Raw genomic sequence first — 27,472 nt, forward strand, 5'->3', positions numbered from 1 at the left:
TATATATATATATATATTAGCCAGGCATGGTGGCAGGCACCTATAGTCCCAGCTACTAGGGAGGCTGAGGCAGGCGGATTGCTTGAGCCCAGGAGAACTTTGAGGTTGTAGTAAGCTGTCATTTGCATGCTAGTCAGGGTGACAGAGGCTGTCTCAAATAAAAAACCAATATTTTCAAAGGCATAATATTAGCAATAACATAAGAAATACCCAGTACCCAGCTTAAAGCATAAAACTAACAACACATTAAATTCCCCTTGGGGAGCCCCCCTCCCATAACTTTCCTCTTCCTCCTGCACTGTTAATGGCACCGTATTATATGTATTCTGCAACTTTCTTTGAGCAACCTTATGTTTGTGAGATTCACCCAGGTTGATACGCATAGTTTATTTTCACTGCCATTTTAGGACTAGGAAATAGTATCTATTTTATTAGTGACACATTTAGGTTGCTTCCAATTTTTGTTATTATAAGCAATACTACAAAAATTCTTGGTAATGTCTCTTGGCATACATGAGCAAGCATTTCTTCCAGTATGGATATCAAGCTAAATAACTGGGAGTAGAACTAATGATACAGTTGTCAAACCGTCAGCTTCACCAGAAACGTAGCCAGGTGCTTCCTCAAAGTACCAATTTCTATACCATCAAAACTCACAAGAGTTTCCAATGCCCCACATCATTTCAATATTGGTATTATTGGACTGTTTCATTTTTGTCTACCTCATAGGCTTTTAGCAGTACTTCACAGTGCCACAGCATCAAAGCTCACAGCAACCTTAGCCTCTTGGGTTTGTGATGTTCCACAAAATAATTTGTCAGTGTATTGAATTTACACTAGTTAGGGAAGAACTGTTTTTTTGTGACAGGTCTCCCTTTGCTGTTACCCAGGCTGGAGTGTAGTGGCATGATTGAAGCTTACTGGAGCCTCAAACTCTTGGCCTCAACCTTTCAAGCCAGCTTCCCAAAGTGCTGGGATTAAAGACAGGAGACACCATACCCAGAAAGAACTGACATCTTTTATAATACTTTGTCTTTCCATGCAAGCATGGTTTATCGTCTATCAATCACTGAGAGGGATGTGTTAAAATTTCCTATTATGGGCTGGTTGCGGTGGCTTATTGCCTGTATTCCCAGCACTCTGGGAGGCCGAGGTGGGTGGATTGCCTGAGCTCACAAGTTCAAGACCAGCCTGAGCAAGAGCACGACCCCATCTCAAAAAATAGCTGGGCGTTGTAGCAGACACTTGGAGTCCCAGCTACTTGGGAGGCTTAAGCAAGAGAATCACATGAGCCCAAGAGTCTAAGGTTGCTATGTGCTATGATGCCAGCACACTCAATTGGGGGTGACAAAGTGAGACTGTCTCAAAAAAAAATTTCCCATTATGATTGTGAATTTTCCCATTTCTTTGGTCATTTTGCTTTGAGGCTTTGTTAGTAGGCCTCCTAAGCACAAATTGAACTGTTAATCATCATGGAACATCACTGTGAAATGACCATCTTCGCTTGGTGCCCTTAGTTCAGTGGTTAGGGCACCGGTCACATACACTGGGGCTGGCAGGATTGAAAATGGCCTGGGCCTGCTAAACAACAATGACAACCACAACAAAAAAATAGCTGGGTGTTGTGGCGGGTGCCTGTAGCCCCAGCTACTTGGGAGACTGAGGCAAGAGAATCACTTAAGTCCAGGAGTTTGAGGTTGCTGTGAGCTATGATGCCATAGTGAGACTGTGTCTCAAAAAAAAAAAAAAAAAGAGACTGTTTTCATATGGTATATCTTGTTCTGTCCTTTTACTTTTAGGTTTATGATATCCTTATACTAGATATTTCTCTTGCAAGTAGTGTGTAGTGGGATTTTATTTTTTCTAGTCTGATACTGTTGTTTTGTTTGTTTGTTTTTTTAAACAGATCTTGCTCTGTCCTCTAGGGTAGAGTGCAGTAGCGTCACCACCATAGCTTATCACAACCTCAAATTCCTAGGTTTGAGACATCTTCCTGCCTCAGCCTCCCAAGTAGGTAGGACTGCGGGCCCATAACCACCATGCCTGGCTAACTTTTCTGTTTTTTGTAGATACAGGGTCTCAATCTCAACTCAGACTGGCCTCAAACTCCTGGCTTCAAGTGATCTTCCTGCCTTGGTCTCCCAAAAAGTGCTAGGATGACAGGTGTGAGCTGCTGTGCTGAGCCCGATACTAATTTTCATTTAATAGCATGACTGATATATTTGGATATTTGGGCAACTTTACTGTTTCTGTTGGTGAATTACATTAATTTATTTTCTGATGTTGAATCTATTTTTACTTTTTCTGCTCAGTGACTTTTGTCTCCCTGTTTTTAAATACACTACTGGATTTAGTTTCCTAAAATTTGTTTAGGATTTTTGCATCTGTGTTCACAAATAAGGCTCACTTGTAATTTATTTTTCTTATCAAGGTTATGGATAACTGAAAAAAGTGGGAACACTTTAACATTCTAGGTAAGGTGTTATAATCAGTTTTCTTGAATGGTTGGTACATCTTACTTTTAAAACCATCTGAGCCAGGTATTTTCCTAGTTCAAAGATTTCAAATTACTGATCTAACTTCTTTATGGTTTTGGGCATTAGTATACCATTCATATAACATTCCACCACTGTATTTTTCTATTTTTATTCAGTTTCAGAAAGTTTCCACTTCTTTTGGTTTTCAAATATTTTGTCACAAAATTATTCAGAATCTCTTACCTTTTTACACTCAGTCAAAAGGCCCATAAGCAATAGAACCTTTTGTCTTTTTAATCTCTGCATCTATAGTATTATGTCCCCTTCTCTCTTATTTTTGAACAGTTTTGCTGTAGATCTGTTAGTCTTTGAGTTTTTGGCCAGGTCTGGGTTTGAACCCGCCACCTCCGGCATATGGAGCCAAAGCTCTACTCCTTTGAGCCACAGCACTGCCCCAGATCTGTTAGTCTTTATAAGTAATCAAATTTTGGCTTTAAAAAATACTCTCTATTGAATCTTCGTTCTAATTTTACTAAATTCTCTTCTTTATTACTGCATGCTTTTAAAAAAATTTTCTCTATACATGTGTTTATTTGGTTCCCACTTTTGCCTTCACAAAATTAAAAAAGCTTAAATTTAATAACTAACAATGTTTAAGGACTGGAAACAAAAACCTCATAAAGAACAAACGAGGATAAATACATTCAGAAAAGAAATCAGATTGCTGCAATGAAATAATGAGCAATAATAATAATGCAAAAAAAGTAACATTCACAGTGTCAAATAAGAGTATGTCTATCATAGAATGCTTTGACTCTGAGGTTCAGTATGGACTCAGTTAACTTCTTATTTTTATTCCCAAAGTCTCAAAAAATAGACAACTAATATTTATAAATAAAAATAAAAGAATTTCAAAAAAAAAACATCATGCCAAATCTTAATAAAAGAAGAAGAAATACTTCAAAATCATTCTACTTCATCTGGATACACCTGATATTAAAATTGGAGAAAATATAAAGGGAAATTACAAACATATTTCACTTATAAATGAGGATGCAACATATTAACAAGTTGAATTAAAAATTAATGTTTAAGTAATGTACTTTGGTCAAAGTACTTTGCCTTCTTTTAGTTTAGTCCATTTTTTTGGAGGGATTGATTGGCTGTAGGAGAAATATTGCTGGGAAAAACCAAGCAAACATACATCTAAAAACTAATCAATGGAGGTCTGTGGTAAGCTTGAAAGGTGGTTTCAATGTTATAGGTTAAGGCGAGAATAGAAGCTAAGGAAGTGGAAACAAAGGAACAGGTCTATAGGTAGAGGGTTCCAGGAGGACAAGTGATAGTTTTTTAAAAAAACATGAGAGCACTTACAGCACAACCTATTTGAAATTTCAACCCAGGAAATTTTGGCCCATTATTTAACTGAATAGTACACAGTCACAATTTATTATACAGTTCATAATTAAGAATTTTTCACTGGCTTGGTGCTCGTAGCACAGTGGTTACAGTGCCAGCCACATACACTGAGGTTGGCAGGTTCGAACCTGGCCAAAGCCAGCTAAAATAACAGTGACAAATGCAACAACAACAAAAATAGCTGGGCTGGCAGGTGCCTGTAGTCCCAGCTACTCGGGAAGCTGAGGCAAGAGAATCACCTAAGCCCAAAAGCTGGAGATTGCTGTGATGTCACAGCACTCTACCGAGGGTGACAAAGTGAGACTCTGTCTCTAAAAAGAAAAAAATAGCTGGGCGTTGTGGTGGGCACCTGTGATCCCAGCCACTTGGGAGGCTGAGGAATGAGAATTGCTTAGCCCCAAGAGTTTGAGGTTGCTGTGACGCCATGGCACTCTACCCACAGTGACATAGTGAGACTCTCACACAAAAAAGAATTTTCACTGAATTTTCTTTGACACAGTGGCTCACACCTATAACCTTAGCATTCTGGGAGGCAGAGGTGGGTGGATTGCCTAAGCTAGAGAGAGAACTAATCTCTAAAAATAGCTGGAAAGATAAAATTTCCTTTTATACTCAGATAACAATCCTCAACTCAAAACCAAATTGTGGCAGGTGCCTGTCGTCTCAGCTACTTGGGAGGCTGAGGCAAGAGGATCTCTTAAGCCCAAGAGTTTGAGGTTCCTGTTAGCTGTGACACCATGGCCCTCTGGCAAGGGCAATAAAATGAGACTCGGTATCAAAATAAATAAATGTTCCTTGAAAGTCTTAATCAGAGGACTAGCCACTAATTTCTTTTCCTTCCTTTTTTCATAAGGAAATTGGAAAGAGAAAGACTGGTTGTTGACTTCAAATTCTAAATGTTCATCTGTCAGTTTTTTTCAGAGAATTTCTCAAGTTTAGGAAACAGGGATTTCACAGAGTTGCATATAAATGAAATTAAAAAATGTGATTCTAATCTTGTCCTTTTTCTTTTTCTTTTTTTCATTTTTTGAGACAGTCTTAAGCTGTCGCCCTGGGTAGAGTGCTGTGGCGCCATAGGTCACAGCAACCTCAAACTTTTGGGCTCAAGTGATTCTCTTGCCTCAGCCTCCCAACTAATTGGGACTACAGGTGCCTACTACAATGCCCGGCTATTTTTTGGTTGTAGTTGACATTATTGTTTGGCAGGCCCGGGCTGGATTCAAACCTGCCAGCTGTGGTGTAGGTGGCTGGTGCCTCAGCCTCTTGAGCTACAGGTGCCAAGCCCCTTTTTATTTCTTTTTTCCCCACTAAGAAACAGAAACAGAAACCTTATAGCATGTTTCTCCCTGCAGAAATGTCAAACCAAACCAGCACTAAAGAAATATCCTAAAACTAGGTTTTGCCATTAAAAAAAAGAATTAAAAAAAACAGAAAACAATCCTAAGAGATTTGAAATGGGGATAAAAGAGCAATAAAATATGTAAAACTCTTTAAAAACAGAAAGAATAGAATAGTAACATTTTTTTAATTGTGGCATCTTTACATTTATAAATTTTTGAAAGTGCCTAGAGATAGAGAATTTAAATATATTTTTACAAAAGAAAATAATTGTACCTTCACCATTCTTGAGTTTATGATAAAATATTGACGAAAGAGCTGTGTAAAACAAAAAGATGTAAAAAGTTGAGCATCCTATAATATATATCTTTTCTGGATATGGCAAGCGTGTGATAAATGCAAATTTTGAAGGTAAAGAAATTGGGTTTTAAAGACCCGTGACTTACCAGGCAAACTGTTGTCAATTTCAATATTTTCAGACATTATGGAATTATTTGTGCTGTAGCTCAGACCAAGAACCATTTGAAGATCTGAGAGATTAAGTCGTGCTGTTAGTTCACCACTTCTATCCCCAACCTACAACCACAAGCATTTATATTTTAGAGTAGTATTTAGAAACAAAGAATGGTGAAGATTAGTTGAAAATGTGAACCTAAAACTGGAAGAAAATACAGAGAAATGAAAATAGGTATTAAAATTATGAAACTGTAAATGGACGAAATGGGTTTTTGATAGTTTTTCAAAGAATGTAGAAAGAAGAGAAAGTTTCTAAAATATCACAATATAGGGCAGCTGATGATACTTTATTAATTCTTTAGCTCTCTAAACACAGATTGCTCTTATGCTCTAGGATCATACTAAGTAGTAATGGAGGTTACCCTGTGACACCCTAACTTGGCATCACATGAATAAAATTTCCTTAGAGAATTTATTTCGATACTACAATAATAGTTAACATTAAGCCAGCACCAGACATTATGCTAGGTACTTTTAAATATATTATCTCTAATCTTTATAACAATTAGCAAGGTAGCTATTATTCCTATTTTGCAAATGACAGAAATGAGACTCAGTAAAGGTTTCTAAGCCCAAATAGCCAGCAAGTGGCAGCACTGTAACAGGAACCAGTCTTTGATTCTAAAAAACATGCTTTTCCTTCAGGTTTACCTTCTTATCTTCTGACCTACATCAAGACCAACACAAAAATAACTGATCTATACCCAAACTGCTTTGTGATGTTCTTATGCCAAGAGATACATAATCAAATTTATTAATCAGCAATATGAACAATCTAGAGAAATAATAAAGGTTCCTTCCCCACACCACTGATTTGTAAATTATAATAAGCACAGATAGCAATTTTTCTTTTTACGTTTCATACCTCTCTTGAAATTTCCAGATGCTTTTCAGCAAAATGCATTGCTTGGTCATGATTTCCTAGAGCTGTGTATGCATTTCCTAAGCTCCAACATGCTCTGCCTTCACCAATTCTAAAACATAATTCAAAGCTAACATGCAGTTATCTGAAAAGTGGTCTGTGTACAGAAGAAAAGTTACATAGTAGTCATTAATGGTATAAACAATGCTTTGAATTTATTTGGGCTTTCGTATGAAGAACATATTATTACGATACTAGAGACCTATTCGAATACCCAGATAAACTCAAAACCAAGTATTAAAACATGGAAAATATTCTTTCTAAAATGTGCAGTGAATTATAAAATTGAATCTCAGAGATAGGTCTTCTAGTCCAACTAACCCTTTTTATTTCCATTAACAGCCCTATGAGGTAGTCGTTCAGTGTGTGTTGAACAACAGGGAGGGAAAACCCACTACCCCTTAAGGTAGGATACTTCATTTTGAACAACTGTTAATGGAAAGTTATTTCATAATGGGGTAAAAAATCTGCCTTCCAAAGCGAACATCATGGACTAAAGGCTGGCAAAGATAATGCTGTTTTTTCATATAGTAAAATAAAACAAAAATTATAAAACTCAGTACTTTCAGCTTCTCGTTAATAAACAGAAGGATTAGGACATAATGGACCCTCTTTATCTGCCTGGCAACAGTTCGCTGGCGTTGGGTAGCAGTTGCCCCCTTTACATTGGCTATTATCTCTAAGTTTACCACAATTCCCATATTCATGTATTCAAGTGGACTTCTGTAGAAGCAGTGGTATTTGTGACCTCATCACTGATCTTGGTTCAAGGGCATATGGACCCAGACTAATTCTTTATCACAGGCTAGCCCTTCAAAAAAATAATACAGGCCGAGAGCAGTGGCACACACCTGTAACCCTAGTACTCTGGGAGGCCAATGTGGGCAGAGCTCAGGAGTTCGAGAACAGCCTGAGCTAAAATGAGACCCCTGTCTCTAAACATATCCAGGCATTGAGGTGGGCACCTGTAGTCCCAGCTCCTGAGGACACTGAGACAAGAGACTGGCCTGAGCCCAAGAGTTGAGGCTGCTGTGAGCTATGATGCCATGGCACTCTAGCCAGGGTGACAGAGCAAGACTCTCTCTCAAACAAAATAACACACAGCATGTCCCAAAAGTTTCCCCTAAAGTCACCATACATAGAGAAAACAGGAAATTGTATCTAAATGTAACTATTTACAAAATATTACAAAATTTTACAAATATTTACAAAATATTCTCTACATGTTGGCCACCTCTTTGTAAAACAGGACATGCTGTACAAAGGACATTACTGAAACAGGAAGGGGTTAGAAAAAAAAGTAAACAAAAAATTCTAAAGATCTATAGCATATCTATATATACCTTAGCTACAGTAAGGGAAAGTATAACTTACCTATCATTTAGCTCTTGAGCAATTGCTAAGTGCTTCAGATGATAATCAATGGCCTTTTCATAGTCTTGAAGTAAAGTATATGTGTTTCCAAGACTGTAACAAGACTGTGCTTCTACAGCTCTGTCTTTAAGCTGTCGAGCCAATAGTAATGTCTTCCTACAAGAAGAAATTGTTACACAATCATTTTCAGTTTGGGCATAATAATCATGAAATAAAACTTCGACTTTTCCTCTCTTCTGCTTTTTGCTCCCTTTAAATTTGTTTGAGTCTACTATCCCATATTTCTTCCATTACTTTTAGACAAAGTGAAAAGATGTTTTCAAAACACAAAAAGCAGATTTATTTATTTATTTTTTTTGAGACACTCTCAAGCTATTGCCCTGGGTAGAGTGCCACGCGTCATAGCTCACAGCAACCTCCAACTCGGGTTCAAGTGATCCTCTGGCCTCAGTTTTTCTATTTTTAGTAGAGATGGGGGTCTTGCTTTTGGTCTCGAACTCATGAGCTCAAGCAATCCACCTGCCTCGGTCTCCCAGAGTGCTAGGATTACAGGTGTGTGCCACCGCACCTGGCCACAAAAAGCAGATTTAAACTTCTAGAATTTGAAAGTCCTAACAATTAACTAAAGTAAAAGAGTACAGAAATATGAGATAAAGTGCTTCTAACGATTAACGTAGTATTTTTAATATTTAAAAAAAGTTTAAAGAGGGTTTTGTCCACAGAACATTGATTTTCAATTATACTGTTTTATATTTTGTCAAAATTTAAAATACTTAGGTAAAATTCTTATTATAGGCCATTAGTCACCAATTCATGAAAAATACTGATACTGCACTTAAACATTACTCAGATTCTACCTTAACATTAGGGTAGGCCATTAGTCACCAATTCATGAAAAATACTGAATACTGCACTTAAACATTACTCAGATTCTACCCTAACATGTGTTATTGTGAGGAGCTAGTACAGCAGTTAAGAGCATGAATCCTGGAGCTAGACTATCTGGGTTTAAATCTCAACTTTGCCAGTTATTAGCGATGTGATCTGTGGCAAACTCATCTTCTTTGTGCCTCCTCACATATAAAATTGGAGAAATCAAAGAATTTTTGTAAGGATTAAATGGATCACTATAAGGTGCTAATGCAATTTTGTTAACATTGTCAGTACTTAAACCTATAGATTTATTGGGATTTTGGATCCCAATAATTTCAATGACTCCCATAATTTTTGCCACATATTCATGTCATTTATAACTATATAAAAAATTACTATGAGGTAATGTGAGTTTTTTTCTGAAGTTATATCTTTAATGATGATGCCACCAAAGCTGTCACTTTGGCAGGCTACTGACTTCTTTTATTCTAATGTTGCCTGTCTTCCCAAACATTTTTTTTAAAGAATTTTGGAACTGCTTCAGATCCTATGGTACAACCCAGACTGGTACACCATTATTCTTTGATTTGTAAGTTATCAGAAGTCTTTCGGGAGCCAATTTCAATTACTAAATAGGATTACCAAACTGCTGATTTATATTTCAAAGGATATAGATCTATGCTATTAGGTTACCCTTCTCTGGCCCTGCCAGAAAATTCCAAAGGAAGAGTTCCAAAACATTTCTAACCAATAATTTGGAACATATGTAAAGCTCTGAGTTCCAGCCTGCTTATTAGGGGGAAATACAGTTTCATTACTCTATAGTCATGTCTCTATAGTCCAAGAGCCACCATCCACTTTACAACTGAACTTTTCAGGATTTAATGCAGGTGTATCAGTTGATAATTAAGACTTTTCTATATCCTTTGGTTTTATTATTTTTTGCCAGCTAAGCAGGCTGGGGAGTTTTAAAATATAATTTTTAAATTTCAAATCAAAATATATACTCACATAGTGATTTAATTTGTGAGGAGATTTCATATCTAACTTAATCAACTGACAAACATTAAGCTTTAGTCAATGTTTGAAGAAGGGTTCCAACCCGTGGCCCACTGGCCACATGCTGATTTTGTGAGGACGTTTTTTTGTTTATCTGTGGTGTCAGACATCACGAAAAGTATTTATGGACTTTTTTGTTAATCACTTTCATTAGTATTTGTGTATTTATTGTATGGCCTAAGACAACCTGGATTATCTAATATTAATAAAATACAAATTAATCACTGTCTTTGGTTCCGTCAAACTTGTTTCTGCCTGAGGTCTATTAGGCCTTTGATCTCCACTAATTAGGGACAAGTCTGAACAATCTAGAAAGCAGTGACCAGGCAACTGGCAGCAGTCTGAACTTTGCTAGCATCTATGTTTCAAATGTACTGATAGGTCAGAAAGATCCTGCGCCACAGTAGAAGCTGAGTGAATAGGGTCTCAGCTTACAGTGATGGTCAAAGTTGGGCAGAAAGAAGTGAGAGGAAAATTGCTCAGTAAAAGGGTGAGTTGGTAGGGAAAAAAATTCAGCAAGCACTGGGTAGAGACTATAAACATTTTGGTTATCAGACTTTCTTTTGGCCTCTCTTCTAACTCATAATTGACTGAAATAACATACTTACACACCACACATGCTAAATAGGTTTAAAACAATTTCATGTGGGCTGGGTGTGGTAGCTCACACCTGTAATCCCAGCACTCTGGGAGGCCAAAGTGGGTGGATTGCTTGAGCTCACAAGTTCGTGACCAGCCTGAACAAGAGGGAGACCTTGTCTCTCAAAACCAGCTAGGCAGTGTAGCAAGTGCCTGTAATCCCAGCTACTTGGGAGACTGAGGCAAAAGAATCACTTAAGCCCAAGAGTTTGGGCTACGCCAGCACTCCACCAGGGGCAACAAACTGAGACTCTGTCTCAAACAAACAAAGGCTGGTGTCCGTAGTTCAGTGGGTAGGGTGCCGGTCACATACACCGAAGCTGACAGGTTGGAACCTGGCCCAGGTCAGCTAAAACAACAATGACAACTGCAACAAGAACAAAAAAATAGCTAGGCATTGTGGCGGGCACCTGTAGTCCCAGCTACTTCAGAGGCTGAAGCAAGAGAATTGCTTAAGCCCAGGAGTCTGAGGTTGTTGTGAGCTGTGACGCCACAGCACTCTACCCAGGGCGACAACTTGAGACTCTGTCTCAAAAAACAAACAAGCAAACAAAAACCATGTAAATTATGTTTAAGTGAAATTATTTAGAAACAATTAGTTTTAAAGATAAAAACTAATAAAAATAGAAACGGGTTATATTGTTGCTGCTAATTCTTAGGTACAATAATATTTATTGAGCCCTGTGTGCTAGGTAGTATACTAAGGACCGGATATGATACATTCTTTCATTCCATACTCACAATAATCCTAAAAGCAAGGTACTGATACCTTCTGTTATAGGTAAGGAAACCTGCTTAGAAGCCCAAAGTCCCGATGCTAGGATGATGCAACCAGGTTTTAAACACAAAGCCTGTTGTTTAAGAGGATTGCATAACTACTCATTTTACATTTATCTACAAAAATATTAGACTAACTTGTAGTAATCAGAGGCAGTTTCAAATTCACCAAGAAATATATATGCGTTTCCAAGGTTGCTATATGCTCTTCTTTCAGCTGCTTTATCTCCAAATTCTTTTGCAATTAGGAGACGCTGAAACAGAAAATTATAATTAGATGTAGCTAAAACTGAAGAAAGACGTAGTTGATGTTCAGAACTTTGGTGGAGGAAATGATCTGACTCCAAGGCCTTCCACTGTACCTGCTCATGTGCTATCACTGCATCCCTGAAGTTTCCAAGGAGGTAATGTGTGTTTCCGAGATTTCCAAAGGCACGTCCTTGGGCTGCTCGGTCACCCAAAGCAGTCACTAATGACAGGTTTTCCCTAAGTGATAACAGAAAGTGATGAAAAAGTTTGGGAAAAATTGTTACGTATTTGATTGACAAATCTAATTCTTTTTATCAGAAAAAAAATTCTAACAAGCTTATAGCCATAACGTGCAACATTTTAAAGACGTATCTGTGACGAAGGGCGATTACAGGAAGTAGCAGGTAGGTTTCTGCCCAGAGTGAAGGACAAAGTTAACCTTGGAACCCCTATGGCTGAGAAGTTCTATGAAATTCTGTCTGCAAAGACGAATTTACTCTAACTGACAACTGGTATTTCTTGACTTTGTCACTAGGTGGCACTGGTCTCAGTTTACATGAAAGCTGCAGATTACTACTAATACACTACCTACTGTAACATTTAAGCAACAGAATTACTGGTTTATTTTGCTGCTAGTCCATAATTTAAAAACCTTTTCCAAACTAAAACCTTACTACGGATAAAGACTATGTAGTAGATGCACGGCTTAGGTGGGCGCCCACGACTGCCTCGGACCCTACTCACTCATAAAAGTCCACGGCGGCCTGCAGAGCGTTTCTCACGTCCTCTGGCAGTTCTCCTCCATCCTGGGGCCCAGGGCAGCCAAAGCTCTTCCCTTTGGCATGATACACATTTCCAAGATTGTAAAGTGCTCTCGCTTCTCCAACCTAAAGATATCAGCAAAGTTTACATTTTGAAATCAGACTCAAGGCAGTTATAATGCTGATCACATTTATTTGCCATATCCTTAACATTATGGTCAAGAGAAGCATTTTTACACTGGCCATCCATATAAAACAAAATAAATGATTACTTATGAAAGAAGGAGCTCTCATGATTTCCTTTTTTTTCCCTATTATGTTTTCTCTTTTACTTCTATTTGTCTAGGAATATTTTCTTTTTTGGTATTAACTTTTAGAAAAATATATAATTAACTAATATTAAAATATGAAGGCCAGGCGCGGTGACTCGCGCCTGTAATCCTAGCACTTTGGGAGGCTCAGGAGGGTAGATTGCTTAGCTAAGCTCACGGGTTTCAGACCAGCCTGAGGCAAGTCCCTGTCTCTAAAAACTAACCAGGCATTGTGGTAGGCATCTGTAGTCCCAGCTACTTGGGAGGCTGAGGCAAGGGAATTGTTTGAGTCCAAGAGTTTGAGGTTGCTGTGAGCTATGACATCCTAGCACTCCACCAAGGGTAACAAAGTAAACTCTGACTCAAAAATAAAATCAAATCAAAGCAAATTTAAGGAAGACATTTAGCAACCATCAATTATTTCCATATTACCTTGTCATTAAGTTCTCTGGAAATATCTAAGTGTCGCTGGCAACAAACGATAGCTTCATCAAAATTCCCAAGAACTTTTAAGGTGTTTCCCAGATTACCACTGGCTTTGGCTTCCCCCAACTGGTCTCCAATCGTCCTGAGAGGAAAAAAAAGCAACTAGTGTTAAAAATCAAAGCAACCAGAGTACAGTTTTCCTAGAGGACAAACTGACATGTTTAAAGAAAGACCCATTATCCCTGAAACCTACTTTAAATACAAATTTAAAACTTACATTTCTGCATTTAATTAGTTTTCATCCGTTTAATTAAACTCTAGTGTCGTTTTTCTTCTATTCAGTTAAAACTCTGTATTCAGTCTAAAGATTAGTTTTTAAAAATGATGTTGTATTGACTAGAATTCATTAATGTATTAAGTTAGTTTTTAATTGAATAGAAACACTTTTTAAAGTAACAGGTAATTTAGGAAGGAAGAAATATTAAAAAGTTAAAATTAATTACCTTGCAAGAGTTAAATCATGATGGTGGTATTCTAATGCTTTGGCATAATCATGCAAATAGAAATAAGCATTGCCCAGCTGGCTGTAAATAGCACTAAGTGTTTTTAGGTCTTCAGTTCCAACTTGAACTGCAGCTTCAAAGAATGACACCCCAGCACGGCAGTCTCCTGATTTACACAGACGTTCCCCTTCCAAGGCCAGCTCTAGGCAAGAAGCTTCCATTCTACAAAATTATATAGCACAGACATTTACAACATAACATTACAACTGCATCACGGTGTTTTTAACTTATGTAATTTAAATGAGCTATGTGGCTACTCTTGTTCAGAGAAGCTGCCTCTATAATTGAAGTATATATTGATAAAACAGTAAACAGTTATTTGTAGCTCAGATCTGTTATGTAGGACAGCTAAGTATCTTTAAATAGAGCTCATTGTAATTGGCCCATCCAGAGCAACTCACTTTAGTAGTTAAAGAACATAAAACAGTATATCCCATACTATTCTGAGTCGTGGCAACCTATGGACTTTCTCAGAGTTTGGGAGGAATAAGAAATACTGGGGAAGTGAGATCCTAGAATACTGTTCCCTATCCAGCGTATCCAGGTGATCTATTCACCTGTCCATCAACCCCCCCACCATCCTTCCATCCATCTCTCTCTCCCTTTCTCTGTTTCATACACACAACACACACACACAGCACACACACTCAATCTCCTTCCTCTTTATACCACTACACAACCACATATACCCTAGAACAGTGATTCTCAACCTTCCTAATGCCATGAACCTTTAATACAGTCCAAAGGGGTTGCAACCCATAGGTTGAGAACTGCTGCCCTAAAAAATAGATCTTGAGCTAGAGGGCACATTTTCAAAAGGGAACTAATTGTCAAGAAACTTTAAACAGTGACTCAAAGATAATTCTCAAAGTCTGCCACTGAATTGAAAAAGCCAGAAGAATTAAGTCACTATAATATATCTGGGAGATACAACACTGATACTTCAAGTTTAAATCCTAAACTTAAGGAGGTGCCCTTCACCAAAGTTGCCATTATGTTTCTTCAGCATCTTCATGATTTCTGCCATGTCTGTGTTTACCTATTAATATGTATTTCTACAATTAGGTATATTTCCTTTAAATTGACACACTAACTTGTCATTGAGAAAAACATCTAGCTTTATCCAAATCAGTATCCATAAAACTGTAAATCTGATGATACTTAGAATTTTCTAATACACGCTAAACAAATACGCAAAAATTCTAATGAATTTTTTTCTACAGCCATAACATGCAACATTTTAAAGACATATCTGTGATGAAGGGCAATAACAGGAAATAGCAAGGTAGGTTTCTTTCTTTCTAGCAGGTAACTGTCAAAATTTTAAAGTGAGTAGTATTACCTTTATGTACCTCCAGTGGTACGCATATCGCCCTTGGAAAAATTCTGATTACTCTTATCAAACATTTTAATTTTTGGAATAGCACCAAATTACTCCATAATAGAATCAGCCCAGGGTAAAGGGCTATGGCCTCAGCCTAGCTCACAGCAAGGCTAGGCTTGTCTCTTTTAGTCTATAAAATGTCAACCTCTAACTCTTGGGCTTATGTAATCCTCCCACCTCACCTGGCTAATTTTTCTATTTTTGGTAGAGACAGAGTCTCACTGTTGCTCAGGGTAGTCTTGAATGCCTGACCTCAAGCCATCCTTCTGTCTCAGCCTCCCAAAGTGGTAGGATTGCAGGTATGAGCTACCATACCCAGCCAGAAGGGAGGTTCTTGGCTGGTTCTTTAACACTAGCTTTACAGTGGCAGAGTGTATATGGAGTACTTTTAAAACTCAACACCATGGAATACTATGTAGCCATAAAAAAGATGGAGACTGCACATCTTTTATGTTTACCTGGATGGAGCTGGAACATACTCTTCTTAGTAAAGTATCTTAAGAATGGGGGGGGGGGAAGTATCCAATGTACTCAATACTACTATGAAATCAATATATAATCACCTACACATTCATATGAATGGCAAAACATAAATACAGTCCAGACAGTAAAAGGGAAGAGGAGAGAGAGGGGAGGGGATATGGGAGGAGGGAGGGGATTTGGGGGAACCTCACCTAATGTGCATGATACAAAGGTACATTCCAAAACTTAAAAAATGAGTATAATTGTAATGGATGTGTTAGTTCAATGTAAGCATTTCACATTGTATATCAAAGCAGTACACTAAACCCCATAAATGCATTAATGTACAAAGTTATGATTTAAGACAAAGTATACAGTTAAAAAAAAAAAAACTCAACTTGTAGATGAGTTCAAGTCCCCAAGTAATTTTACCATATAAACTGGAGTTGAGAATCATTGCTTTTATAGGAAATGTGAATTAAACCACCACTTACCCTAATATCATTCAAATATGATTATGCATTGTGTATCTAGTATCAAATTAACTAATGTTTCCTCAGGTTGTCTCTTTTAGTCTATAAAATGTCAAGATTTCTTAGGGTCAAAAATTAAAATGGGATTGTAAAGTGGAAAATAAATCTGCTGAGCCTAAAAGAAACATCTGGACTAAGATTAACAGAACTAACTATAAACAAAGGACAAGCAGACTTACACGGTTAATTCTAACAAGTCACTTTCAAGTTTTATTTCTAGGTTTTTTTGGTTATTGTTGCTGTTGTTTTGTAATTCAAATGATTTAGCCAGTGGCAGCTGCTTGCTCACAGTTAAAACTAGTGACTTTATCTTCCCTTTATGGATCTATACAAAATAATGCAAGTAAATCTCTATTTAACATTTTGTTTCAATACATAGTATTAAAGCAAGCCAAATGGTCATAGGAGGGAAGATTATGAAAAGACAGATAAATCAGTTATATTAGAAACCTTAAATTGCTGTATTTCTTTTTTTTTTGGCCAGGGCCAGGTTTTGAACCCACCACTTCCTGTATATGGGGCCAGCGCCCTACTCCATGAGCCACAGGCGCCGCCCAAATTCATAGTTAAGAAAGTCTATTTTAGGCTCGGCACCCGTAGCTCAGTGGTTAAAGGCGCCGGCCACATACACCTGGGGTGGCAGGTTTAAACCTGGCCCAGGCCTGCTAAACAACAACGACAACTGCAAGAACAACAACAAAAAAAATAGATGGGCCTTGTGGCAGGCACTGTAGTCCCAGCTACTCGGGAGGCTGAGGCAACAGAATCACCTGAGCCCAAGAGTTTGAGGTTGCTTGAGCTATGATATTGCGGCACTGTACACAGGGCAACAAAGAAAGACTCTTGTCTCAAAAAAAAAAAAAGAAAGAAAGAAAAAGTTTGCATAAAACATATAAAAATGTGGTTTTATTTTTTAAATTTTAAACAAAATTTTTGGTAGAGATGAGGGTCTTGCTGTCTTGTTCAGGCTGGTCTCAAATTCTGGCCTCAAGTGATCCTCCTGCCTTGGCCTCCCAAAGTGCCAGGATTATAGTACTGAGCCACCGTTCCTGGTCAAACTGTGATTTTTATTAAAGGGCTCTTCTTCTGGATGAGGTAACTAGTGTCTTTGTCTAAAAACTAAAACCACCATGGCTCATACCTGTAATCCTAGCACTGTGGGAGGCTAAGGTAGGTGGATTGCCTGACCTCAGGAGTTCAAGACCACCTGAACAAAAGCAAGATCCCTGTCTCTACTAAAATAGAAAACCTGAAGCAAGAGGATCTTCTGAGCCCAACAGCTGGAGGTTGATGTGAGCTATGACACCACAGCACTCTACCCAGGGTGACAGCTTGAGACCCTGTCTCAAAAAAATAAATAAAATAAAAATTAAAACGGAAACCAGTGAATCTAAGAATTGCCATAAAAAAATCTGGGAAAGATATTTTTTATTTATGAGATATATAATACACTTCCTATTAAAAATTTTTAATTTGGCCAGGTGCAGTGGCTCATACCTGTAACCCAACCACTCTGGAAGGCCAAGGCAAAAGGATTACTTGAGGTCAGGAGTTTTACAAATAAAAAAAATTAGTTGGCCATGGTGGTGTGTACCTGTAGCCACAGCTACTTGGGAGGCTCTGACATAAGGATTACTTAGGCCCAGGAATTTGAGGTTGCAATGAGCTACTAATGACGCCATCACTGGCTCGGGGCCTGTGGCTCAAGTGGCTAAGGTGCCAGCCACATACACCTAAGGTGGCGGGTTCAAATCCAGCCTGGGCCCGCCAAACAACAATGATGGCTGCAACCAAAAAAAAATGACGCCATCACACTCTAGCCCAAGCAAGACTCTGTGTCTAAAAAAAAAAAAAAAAAAAAAATTAAGACTTATAATTATGTAAAAAATATATATCAAGCATTTCCACTACTAGGAATTGATCTTAAGGATATACTTAACACAAATTCAAGAAAATATATATAAAGAAAATTCACAATGACAAAAAAAACACAAATAAATTAAATGTCTATCAACAGAGTACTGGTTAAAAAAATTATGTGTACCATACAATGGAATACTGATACTGGCATGACTTCACTGAAAGAGAGGTAAGGAAATAGTCGTACACAGCAGCACACCATCAGGATGGTTTGGGGTGTGGGCCAGGAAATTAGGGATAAGACAGAACTGGCTATCCACGTGTATGACATTTAAAAATTAGAAGTTTGTAAGAGCATGCCTATATTTATATAAAGTAGATAAGTGTTGTCTTCATATAAATATCTTCTCCACAAATATTTGATCTTCTGGATTTAAAATTAACAAAACACCACTTTACTGGGACCTTTGGTCCAAATGATGTGGCATCCAACAAAACTTAGCTATAGGCTGAATGGTGTCATAAATGTTATACATTTTTAAAGAGGCATTTTACTTGTTGTCATTAGACAAAGTAATAGCAACCTGGAACTCTGCTGGCTACACGGCTGTCCTCAAAATCCAAAGAGTGACAGTACTAGGAAGATAGGAAAACGATCTTAGAAAAGTTGTTTTAATTAACCAATCCCTGAAATACCAAAGCCAAAAACTCTAGTTTATGATTAATTCTGAGATGACACTTGTCATTTTATAGGAAACAATATTTTGGCAAAATCTCTTAACACCTCAATCAAATCTATGTAATTGCAAAATAGGGCAGGTTGGTTTATAAATGTTTTATAAGATCATTAAATAGTAACAGAGAAAGTAATTTCATATCCTTTCTCTTGCTCTGAGAGCATACAATTACTTCATTTGTTTACCAGTTGGGTTGAAAACAAAGAATGTACCCAAATGTATAAGACAAGCCAGGAGAATGTCTCTCCATTGAAATACATCCCATATACAAAGTTTCTTTTTATCTTCCTAACAGCCCGCCTATCTAGTTGCATAATCAAAGTGTATTTCTAATAACTAGAAATAAACACAGTATGACCATCCTTTCCTGAAATGTTTTCACTTTGCTAATAAACATTTTAACTCTAATTCTTCATTTTCTGCCCAAAGTCATGCCATTTCAATTTCCTTTCAATTAAAAAAGTTTAAACTTTTCTTCTACATTAGTTTGACTTTTATTTACTTATTACCTTCTTTTAGTCTGTGTTCACAGTACATCAGTGAAGGCAAAAAAAGATTAAAACCTTGATGCTACATCATTCTAAAAGATTTAATAACACTGATTAGTGTCCAAATCTGACTGTCCCTTCAAAGAGAGAATTTAGAATAAATTCTGAACTATTCTAAACTATTTTAGAATAAATGGGGTTCAGGAGATAAGATCCAAAACAAGAGTACTCTCCATCTTCTGTGGCTGTGTAATCTCCTTTCCTAAACTTTCATAAGCTGTACCTCCACCTTCTACGTGCTCTAACTGATGGACCGTTTCCACCACCAGTCCTGGCCCTAATAAACAATTTTTATCCCTTCAGCTTACCACATATATCCAGCTATTCTAGATTATTTTGTTAAAGAAAAGGCACAAAATTATCTAGATTTAAATTTTATATGGTGATTTGGTTTTAAAAATGATTTTAACATTTATCAAACTTAATTCTCAAAATAACCCTCTGAGATAGTTATTAATACAGACACTCAGTTTAATTGACCTGCTTAAGGTCATGCCTTTGTCTCCAAATCTAGTGCTCTTCTCACTACTCCATGTTACCTCAGACTACTCTTCAGCAGAGCACATTAACACCAAACTGTATTCTTTACAACAACAGTCTAACTTATAATATTAAAGTATTGAAATTTTTATTACTCATAGAAACAAGTATGACAAAGACATTTCCCAAAGAAATGTAAAACTAGAGAAAATAATGTAATGAACCCAATGTGTCCATCTTGCAACTTCAGTAACTACCAGTGTATGATATTTTCTATGTTTTGTCTCTACTCCGATCCTCACTTCTCCAACCCCAGATATTCTCCAGTACATTCCAGGAAGCATTATGATCTTATCTGTAAATATTTTAGTATGTATCTTTTTTCCAAAAAAAAAATACAATCACAATACTACTGTGATGCCTAAAAAATTAATAGTTCCTTAAAATCAATCCTATAATTTTTTTTTTTTTTTTTTTTTTTGGCCAGGGCTAGGTTTGAACCCACCACCTCTGGCATACGGGGCTGGTGCCCTACTCCTTTGAGCCACAGGCCCTGCCCAATCCTATGATTTTTTAAAAGCTTAGAAATGAACTTCATTTTGTTCTCAGTCTCTACTTTCTGAAATAGGTAAAAAAAATATCTCATAAAGCATTCTTATGTCCCTCAGGAGGTTCCTTAGGGTTCAAAAAAATATTCTATTTCAAAATTTTAAATTGCAAGAGAGACCCCTCCAGGTATAGACAAAGACCTCAATAATGAAACAATCACGTGGATAAAATGTTACACGCTAAGTATGTACTACAGTAGAATAGTAACTTAGACCAGGCTCTGACCTAACAAAGGGTTCAAATCATTACCACCAATTATACAACAATCAATATACAGAATGCTGGTATTAGAGCACTGATACGGCTAGGAATTTGTCTAGTGTATTCCTACTAAAGGCAGTTACAGATTTTTGAAGTTTCCCTTGGGGAAGTCCTACAGTAATGTGCAACCATGTTTAACCCATGCTGTATCATGGAAGACAGACAAGCCTCTTCTTAGTTTCATATGATGGTTGTATAGAGTGGAATTCAATGGCCACATATGTATGTGTTAGACAACATGCTAAGCATATGGGCTGAGGGGGAGGCAAAGAGGAAGAGGCAGCTATTAACATAGATACACTGAGTTTTAATATAGTTGGTGCTAAGAAAGAGATACGCACAGCATGTATTATGAGCACAGAGAAGGCACATGGCCAACACTATGGAGTTTAGAAATGGTTTTCAGAAGGAAATAATCTCTGATCAGATTCTTAGATATGGAGTAGAATTAGTTATGCAAAGAAAGTAGGAAGGGAATTCAAGTCAGGGTGTAGCATGAGCAAAGGCACTGAGACATGAAACAGCATGACGCCGCAGGGAATCCAGAGCCGGTGCAAGGTGAAGAACGACTGGACGTAAGGTCCAAGGAACAGGAAGAAGCCAGACAGTGGAAGATCATGAGCTCATTCAGCTTGGTTCTGCCCTACAGGTAACTAGGAGCCCCTGTAGACATTAAGCAGAGAGATTGCACTAGGTCTTTAGACTGAGCCCTCCAATGGCAAATCAAAAAGGTTTCAAGAGGATAAGAATGAAGAATGGAGTCTGGAGGGAAGATCCTGGGGATCTCAATTATGGCAGCAGGAAGGAGATGCAGATGAATCTGAGAAGCATTTAGGAGATGAAACTGATAGTACTTCATGCTGGATCTGGAGAGTGAGAAAGGAAGAGAGTATATAAAAGAACTCTGAAGGCCAGGACAGTGGCTAGTGCCTGTAACCCTAGCACTCTGGGAGGCCGAGGCAGGTGGATTGCCTGAGCTCACACATTCGAGACCAACCTGAGTCAGAGCTAGACCCTGTCTCTAAAAATAGCCAGGTGTAGTGGTGGCTGCCTGTAGTCCAAGCTACAAGGGAGGCTGAGGCTGTGTCTCTAAAAATATCCAGGTGTTGTGGCAGGTGCCTATAGTCCCAGCTACTTAGGAGGCTAAGAAAACAGGATCCCTCGAGCCCAAGAGTTTGAGGTTGCTGTGAGATATGATTCCACAGCACTCTACTGAGGGGGACAAAGTGAGATTCTGTCTCAAAAAAAATGTATATATATATATAAAAAATAAAAGAACTCAGATTTCTGGAAATATGGTCTGGGGTAGGGTGAAGGCATTTCATATATTAAAAGCTAATTTTAATTGTGCTGAATGTGTTCCATTTTATTTGAAACTTTTCATTTTTAAAAGAAATGTCCTCGTCTTAGCTATATTAACCTCCTTGGTATGAACCTTACTAACATGACCCATCTATTCCAGAGCATGATCAATCTCCTATTTCCTAAATATGTTAAGACATCTAAAATCGTGTTGTATGAAAGAAGAGAAGGTTAGCACTCCCCTTGACAAGGATGGAAGAGGCCCTTGGGCCTGACAACATGCATACGGTTAAGGCATTGCCACCTACTTCGTGGCATCTAACCATCGTTTTTCAATGTACACATCCCTATTGAGAAACTAATTTATAATTCTCATATGAAAGCTATAACCTAATTATAGCCCAAGAATATAGAGGGGGGATGGGGAGGGGAGGGGAGAAGGGCGGATGGGTGGAGGGAGGGTGACTGGAAAGATCACCTCTGGTTTGTCTTACAAGGGTACAAGTGAATCTTTCTAAAAGTAGAGTATAAATGTCTTAACACAATAACTAAGTAAATGTCATAAAGTCTAAAAAAAAAGGACATCTAAAATCTGGTAGAGATTCTGAATTCTATTCATTGCTATAAATTCAGATGTTTATCTAGTAATTTGTAAAGTTTTGATAAACATCTATTATTTAACTACCTTACTAATAATATTTAGGTTTATTTCATGGTTTAGTGCAATGACCAGAATGACCCAAATACATACTGAATATTCATGGTGCACTTTCCGGGTGAAGAACTTATCTGCAACTTGGACTTTACCTTATAAAATGCAAACAATGTAACCTAATCATATGTGCCCTCATATTAATCCAAAATTTTTAGAAGTATTTATTTAATTAGAGACAGAGTCTCACTATGTTGCCCTTGGTAGAGTGCCATGGTGCCAGAGCTCACAGCAACCTCAGACTCTTGGGCTCAAGAGATCCTGTTTTCTTAGCCTCCAAGTAGCTGTGACAATAGACACGCCCCACAACACCTGCATAGTTTTAGAGACAGGGTCTCACTCTTCTCAGGCTGGTCTTGAACTCCTGAGCTCAAGCAATCCAGCTGCCTTGGCCTCCCAGAGTGCTATGATTACCACCACGCCTGGCCTAAAAATATTTTTAAATATGCAAATGGTACAGATATCTGGCTTTGTTTCCCAACTATATTAGAAATGACATTAATATTTCATCATTAAACATTAAACTGGCCAAAGTTTGGAAAGTACTTTCCCAGTGACCGAGGCAGTTGTCTGCTAGGGTATGATAGGAGGGTCTGTACTCCAATACAGAACGAGAGCCTGGCTTGCAACAGGCAGTGCCCAGGGGCAGTGGAGGAAATAGCAGATAATGGCATTCTGGCATTCTAGGCCATCCACGGAACAAAGGGTGAAGTCTGGGAGATAAACAAACATATGGGGTTTAAGGAATGAAATATACATTGTGAAGATGGAGGTGGGCAAGGCCTGGGGACAGGGCGTTGTACTTGGTCTTCTAGGCCTGGAGGTGCAGAAGGGGTAAAGCCTGGGAGTTCCAGGGTAAGCATATTTACATCATAAAAAGAAGCTTTCTAAAAACTTTAGGTTCTGCCTCCCCTACCTGTCCTGTGTGGCTTTTAAGGGAGTTGTGGCCAGTGATCTGGATCAGGATCCATCCAGATCAGGCACCTACAGCAGGAAAGGGGTGAAGCTGGCCAGGAAGTTACAGGCACAGTTCAGCTCAAAGCAACTGTTCTGGGCAGAATGAAGGTTTACGGTTTTCTAGGAGAGCACAGAAAATCTTGGATCTTTATGATGGCTCTCCAAATTCTGAAATCCTGGCAGGTAATGCATTTTCTTAAAATAATGTGGGTTGAATAGATAGATTCCTTATTCTATGAAGGAGAAAAAGATCCCCCTCACACACATACAAGGTATTATATAAGGGGCTGCCCAAGGGAGTGTTGCACTTGTGAAAGATATTTGTGGGTGGAGAACAAAGGTGCAGACCCTGGTCCCACAATCTGCAGCCTTCCGCCTGGAATGTAGATAGTGCATCTCTGCACCCAAGGCGATGTAAGTCCTAAGGGAGCCAGGTCGTTTCACTAAGGCTGTGCAAAGCCTATGAGAGAACGTAACATGAGTCTCTTAGTCTGACTTGCTTTCAGGAGTGGACTAGGGATCACTAACCCACTGTTTCATGTGAGAATGTGGCTTTACAACACAAAACACATCATTAGGCACTAAAGCTTAAAAATGACATTTCTTTTGAATGATGCTCTTTTGAACAATCCTAGATTTATACTAACATGGATTAAGTATATATTTAAAATAGTTATAATAGTCATGAGATAAAATTTCCTTTAAAAATAAGAAAATAAAAAGCTGGGTGCCATGGCATGCACATAGTCCCAGCTACCTGTGAGGGTGAGGCAGAAGGATCACTTGAGTCCAGGAGTTCAAGACCAGCCTGAGTAACATGCCAAGACCTTATATGTCTAATATAACACAATTTCTTTTTCTTTGAGACAGGGGCTTACTTTGGCCCCCTTGGTAAAGTGTCATGGCATCATAGCTCTTATTTTGAGACAGAGTCAATGTATTGCCCTGAGTAGAATGCTGTGGCGTCACAGCTCACAGCAACCTCAAACTCTTGGGCTTAAGCAATTCTCTTGCCTCAGCCTCCCAAGTAGCTGGGACTACAGGCGCCTCCCACAACGCCTGGCTATTTTTTTGTTTTGTTTTGTTTGTTTGTTTAGCAGGCTGGGCCCAGGTATGAACCCACCAGCCCCGGTGCATGTGGCTGGCACCCTAACCACTGAGTTTGGGTGCCAAGCCATAATGTAACACAATCTTTTAAAGATGAAAAAGAAAATTAAAAATACATGTGTACAGAAAAGGAAAGTGAGAAGGAAATCAAAATAATACACTAGAAAAAAAAAACCAAAATTAAAATTTATAAAAGATCACCATTTAAAAATTACATGCAGGCCAGGTATAGTGGTTCATGCCTGTAATCCTAGCACTCTGAGAGGCCAAGGCAGGTGAATTTGCCAGAGCTCAGGGATATGAGACCAGCCTGAGGTAGAACAAGACTCCATCTCTACTAAAAACAGAAAAATTAGCAGGCATTGTGGCGGGCACATGTAGTCCCAGCTACTTGGGAGGCTGAGGTAAGAAAATCACTTGAGCCCAAAAGTATGAGTTTGCTGCTATGAGCTGTGATGCCACAGCACTCGACTCAGGGCAATACCTTGAGACTCTGTCTCTAAATAAATGAATAATTAAAAATAAATAAAAATAAAAATTATAATGCAAAAGTTAAGCCCATCAGCTGACCATATTAAAAAAGCCTATCTTTTACTCCCAAAGATTTTGAAAAACATATTCCATATATATATACATTACATGGATTGGCTCCTGTAGCACACTGGTTACTGCTCCAGCACATGCACTGAGGCTGGAGGGTTTGAGCCTGGCCTGGGCCAGCTAAACAACAATGATAACTGCAATAAGAAAATAGCCAGGTGTTGTGGTGGGCACATGTAGTCCCAGCTACTCAGGAGACTGAGGCAAGGGAATCGCTTAAGCCCAAGAATTTGAGGTTGCTGTGAGCTATAACACCACAGCACTCTACTGAGGGCAACATAGTGAGACTCTGTCTCAAAAAATATATATATATATATACACACATTACATAAAAAGTTATAAAATATAAAGTAACTATTCATAAACTCAGACAACTTTAATCAACACACAATAATACATAATTGGTCTCTACTAATTTTTCTATAGAAAGAACATAAAACTTAGACCTATAGAACCAAAACAAAAAGAAAACTTTTTCTGTAAGAGATACTAACAATGGCTGGTGTATTTTCAATTGAAATTTGACATGGTCAGAGTTAAAAACATTTTAAAATAAGAATTAAAAGTCACTCACTAAGAAAGCAATAGCCTTACCTGTAACGAACATGAAAAGAATGGTCTTCCCTCATGTTTATCAAATTTTCCTCCATCCAGTCATACTATAAGCTGAGTAAAATATGAAATTATTTTATTTTGTCCCAATCCAGGTCTTTACACTGTTGAATTGTTTGCAGAACATTTTCCGGTTAGTATATTAATGAGTTGGTGTTAATACATTCTAAGCTCCTGCTTCTTCTTTATTAATAATGAAAGGAGGTCAATGTCAGACTGCTTAAAGGTTCAAAATGTGTCCCAAATCCTTGCATCTCTGGCCCTTTCAGCAGCACTTCAGCAACATTTCTGCAAAAGGAATACAAGACGCTTTGCTTGAAGTCCTATTATCAAAGAATAACCTACAGTAACCCTGACCTGTACATAATCACAAGCTAACTCCACAGACTGCTGTTACGTCAATCACTACAGAAGACCCAGAGGGCTTAACTGTCATCATGGAGCTTCTAAATAAGGAGGAACATATGAGATTTGAGAACTGCGTTTAAGTTTATTATTTTTTGAGACAGTCTTACTTATCACCCTTGGTAGAGTGCACTGGTGTTACAGCTCACAGCAACCTCAAACTCTTGGGCTCAAGTGATTCTCTTGTCTCAGCCTCCCAAGTAGCTGAGACTATAGATACCTGCCACAAATCCTGGCTGTTTTTTAGAGATGGGGTCTCGCTGTGGCTCAGGCAATCCACCAGCTTCAGCCTCCCAGAGTGCTAGGATTACATAAGTTTAATTTTTTTAATTGGTTAGAATATGATAGTTTTATGTAATATTTCCTATTATAAATAATAGCAGAAGGGTATGCATCATATTAGTATCTAAAAATAAAACTGATACTTTGAACTTTTAAACTATTCACAAATCAAAACAACATTCAAAATTTTTTTCCTTTTTTTTTTTTTTTGACAGTGTCTCACTTTGTCCTCCTCGGTAGAGTGCTGTAGCGTCACAGCTCATAGCAACCTCCAACTCCTGGCCTTAAACGATTCTCTCGCCTTGGCCTCCCGAGTAGCTGGGACTACAGGCAGCCACGACATTGCCCGGCTGTTTTCAGAGACGCAGTCTTGCTCTGGCTCAGGCTGGTCTCGAACTCCTGAGCTCTGGCAATCGACCTGCCCCAACCTCCCAGAGTGCTAGGATTACAGGCATGAGCCACCACACCCGACTTTCAATTGTTCTTGAATAAATCAATTCCAAACTCTGTAAATTTATCTCCAAAGAAGATGTAACCCTGATAATTAAGGTATACTTATATATTCACTTGCTCCCAAAGTATATGCTACTTAAACTCTTTAAAGTCTTTAAAATGTTTTTATTAATATTGAGATGGTACAAAAGAAATTTAGCAAATATGTGTATGGTAAAAAAAAAAAAAAAAAGACAAAATAAACATGTACATAACACCACCCAGTTTAAAGTAAATAACATTGCTATTACCTCTGAAGATTCCTGGATTTCCCAACCTAACTTATCTCCTCCTTTTTGTTCATTATTCTCTGGCTTGTCTTTACAATATCACCACAAATGTCTGTGTAGTCCTAAATAATGTATCATTTAGTGCTGTAAGGTTCTGTTTTAACATGTTTCTGAAATTCATCTCAGTTGTTACAC

The 27,472-nt window shown here is 38.1% G+C and overlaps 1 protein-coding gene and 1 non-coding gene across 2 annotated transcripts in view; one reads left to right on the forward strand and one right to left on the reverse strand.

The window, feature by feature from the left end:
* The window catches only part of GPSM2 (G protein signaling modulator 2), a 52,619-nt gene that overhangs the window by 18,112 nt on the left and 7,035 nt on the right, over window positions 1-27,472 (reverse strand). The window contains exons 2-10 of the mRNA XM_003784085.3: window positions 25,851-26,156; window positions 13,645-13,866; window positions 13,148-13,283; window positions 12,388-12,530; window positions 11,757-11,880; window positions 11,533-11,648; window positions 8,047-8,202; window positions 6,616-6,724; window positions 5,681-5,810 (exon numbers count right to left, since the gene is read on the reverse strand). Of these exons, the coding sequence (XP_003784133.1) occupies window positions 5,681-5,810; window positions 6,616-6,724; window positions 8,047-8,202; window positions 11,533-11,648; window positions 11,757-11,880; window positions 12,388-12,530; window positions 13,148-13,283; window positions 13,645-13,866; window positions 25,851-25,906 (1,192 nt within the window). The 5' untranslated portion in view covers window positions 25,907-26,156. The remainder of the gene's footprint in view (window positions 1-5,680; window positions 5,811-6,615; window positions 6,725-8,046; window positions 8,203-11,532; window positions 11,649-11,756; window positions 11,881-12,387; window positions 12,531-13,147; window positions 13,284-13,644; window positions 13,867-25,850; window positions 26,157-27,472) is intronic.
* Window positions 22,089-22,214, forward strand: LOC111723327. Its single transcript, XR_002771895.1, has one exon. It is a non-coding gene; the product is annotated as a U6atac minor spliceosomal RNA (small nuclear RNA).

The sequence above is a fragment of the Otolemur garnettii genome, unplaced genomic scaffold (assembly GCF_000181295.1).
Source record: "Otolemur garnettii isolate 467f Iridium unplaced genomic scaffold, OtoGar3 scaffold00010, whole genome shotgun sequence".
NCBI classification, from domain to species: Eukaryota; Metazoa; Chordata; class Mammalia; order Primates; family Galagidae; genus Otolemur; species Otolemur garnettii.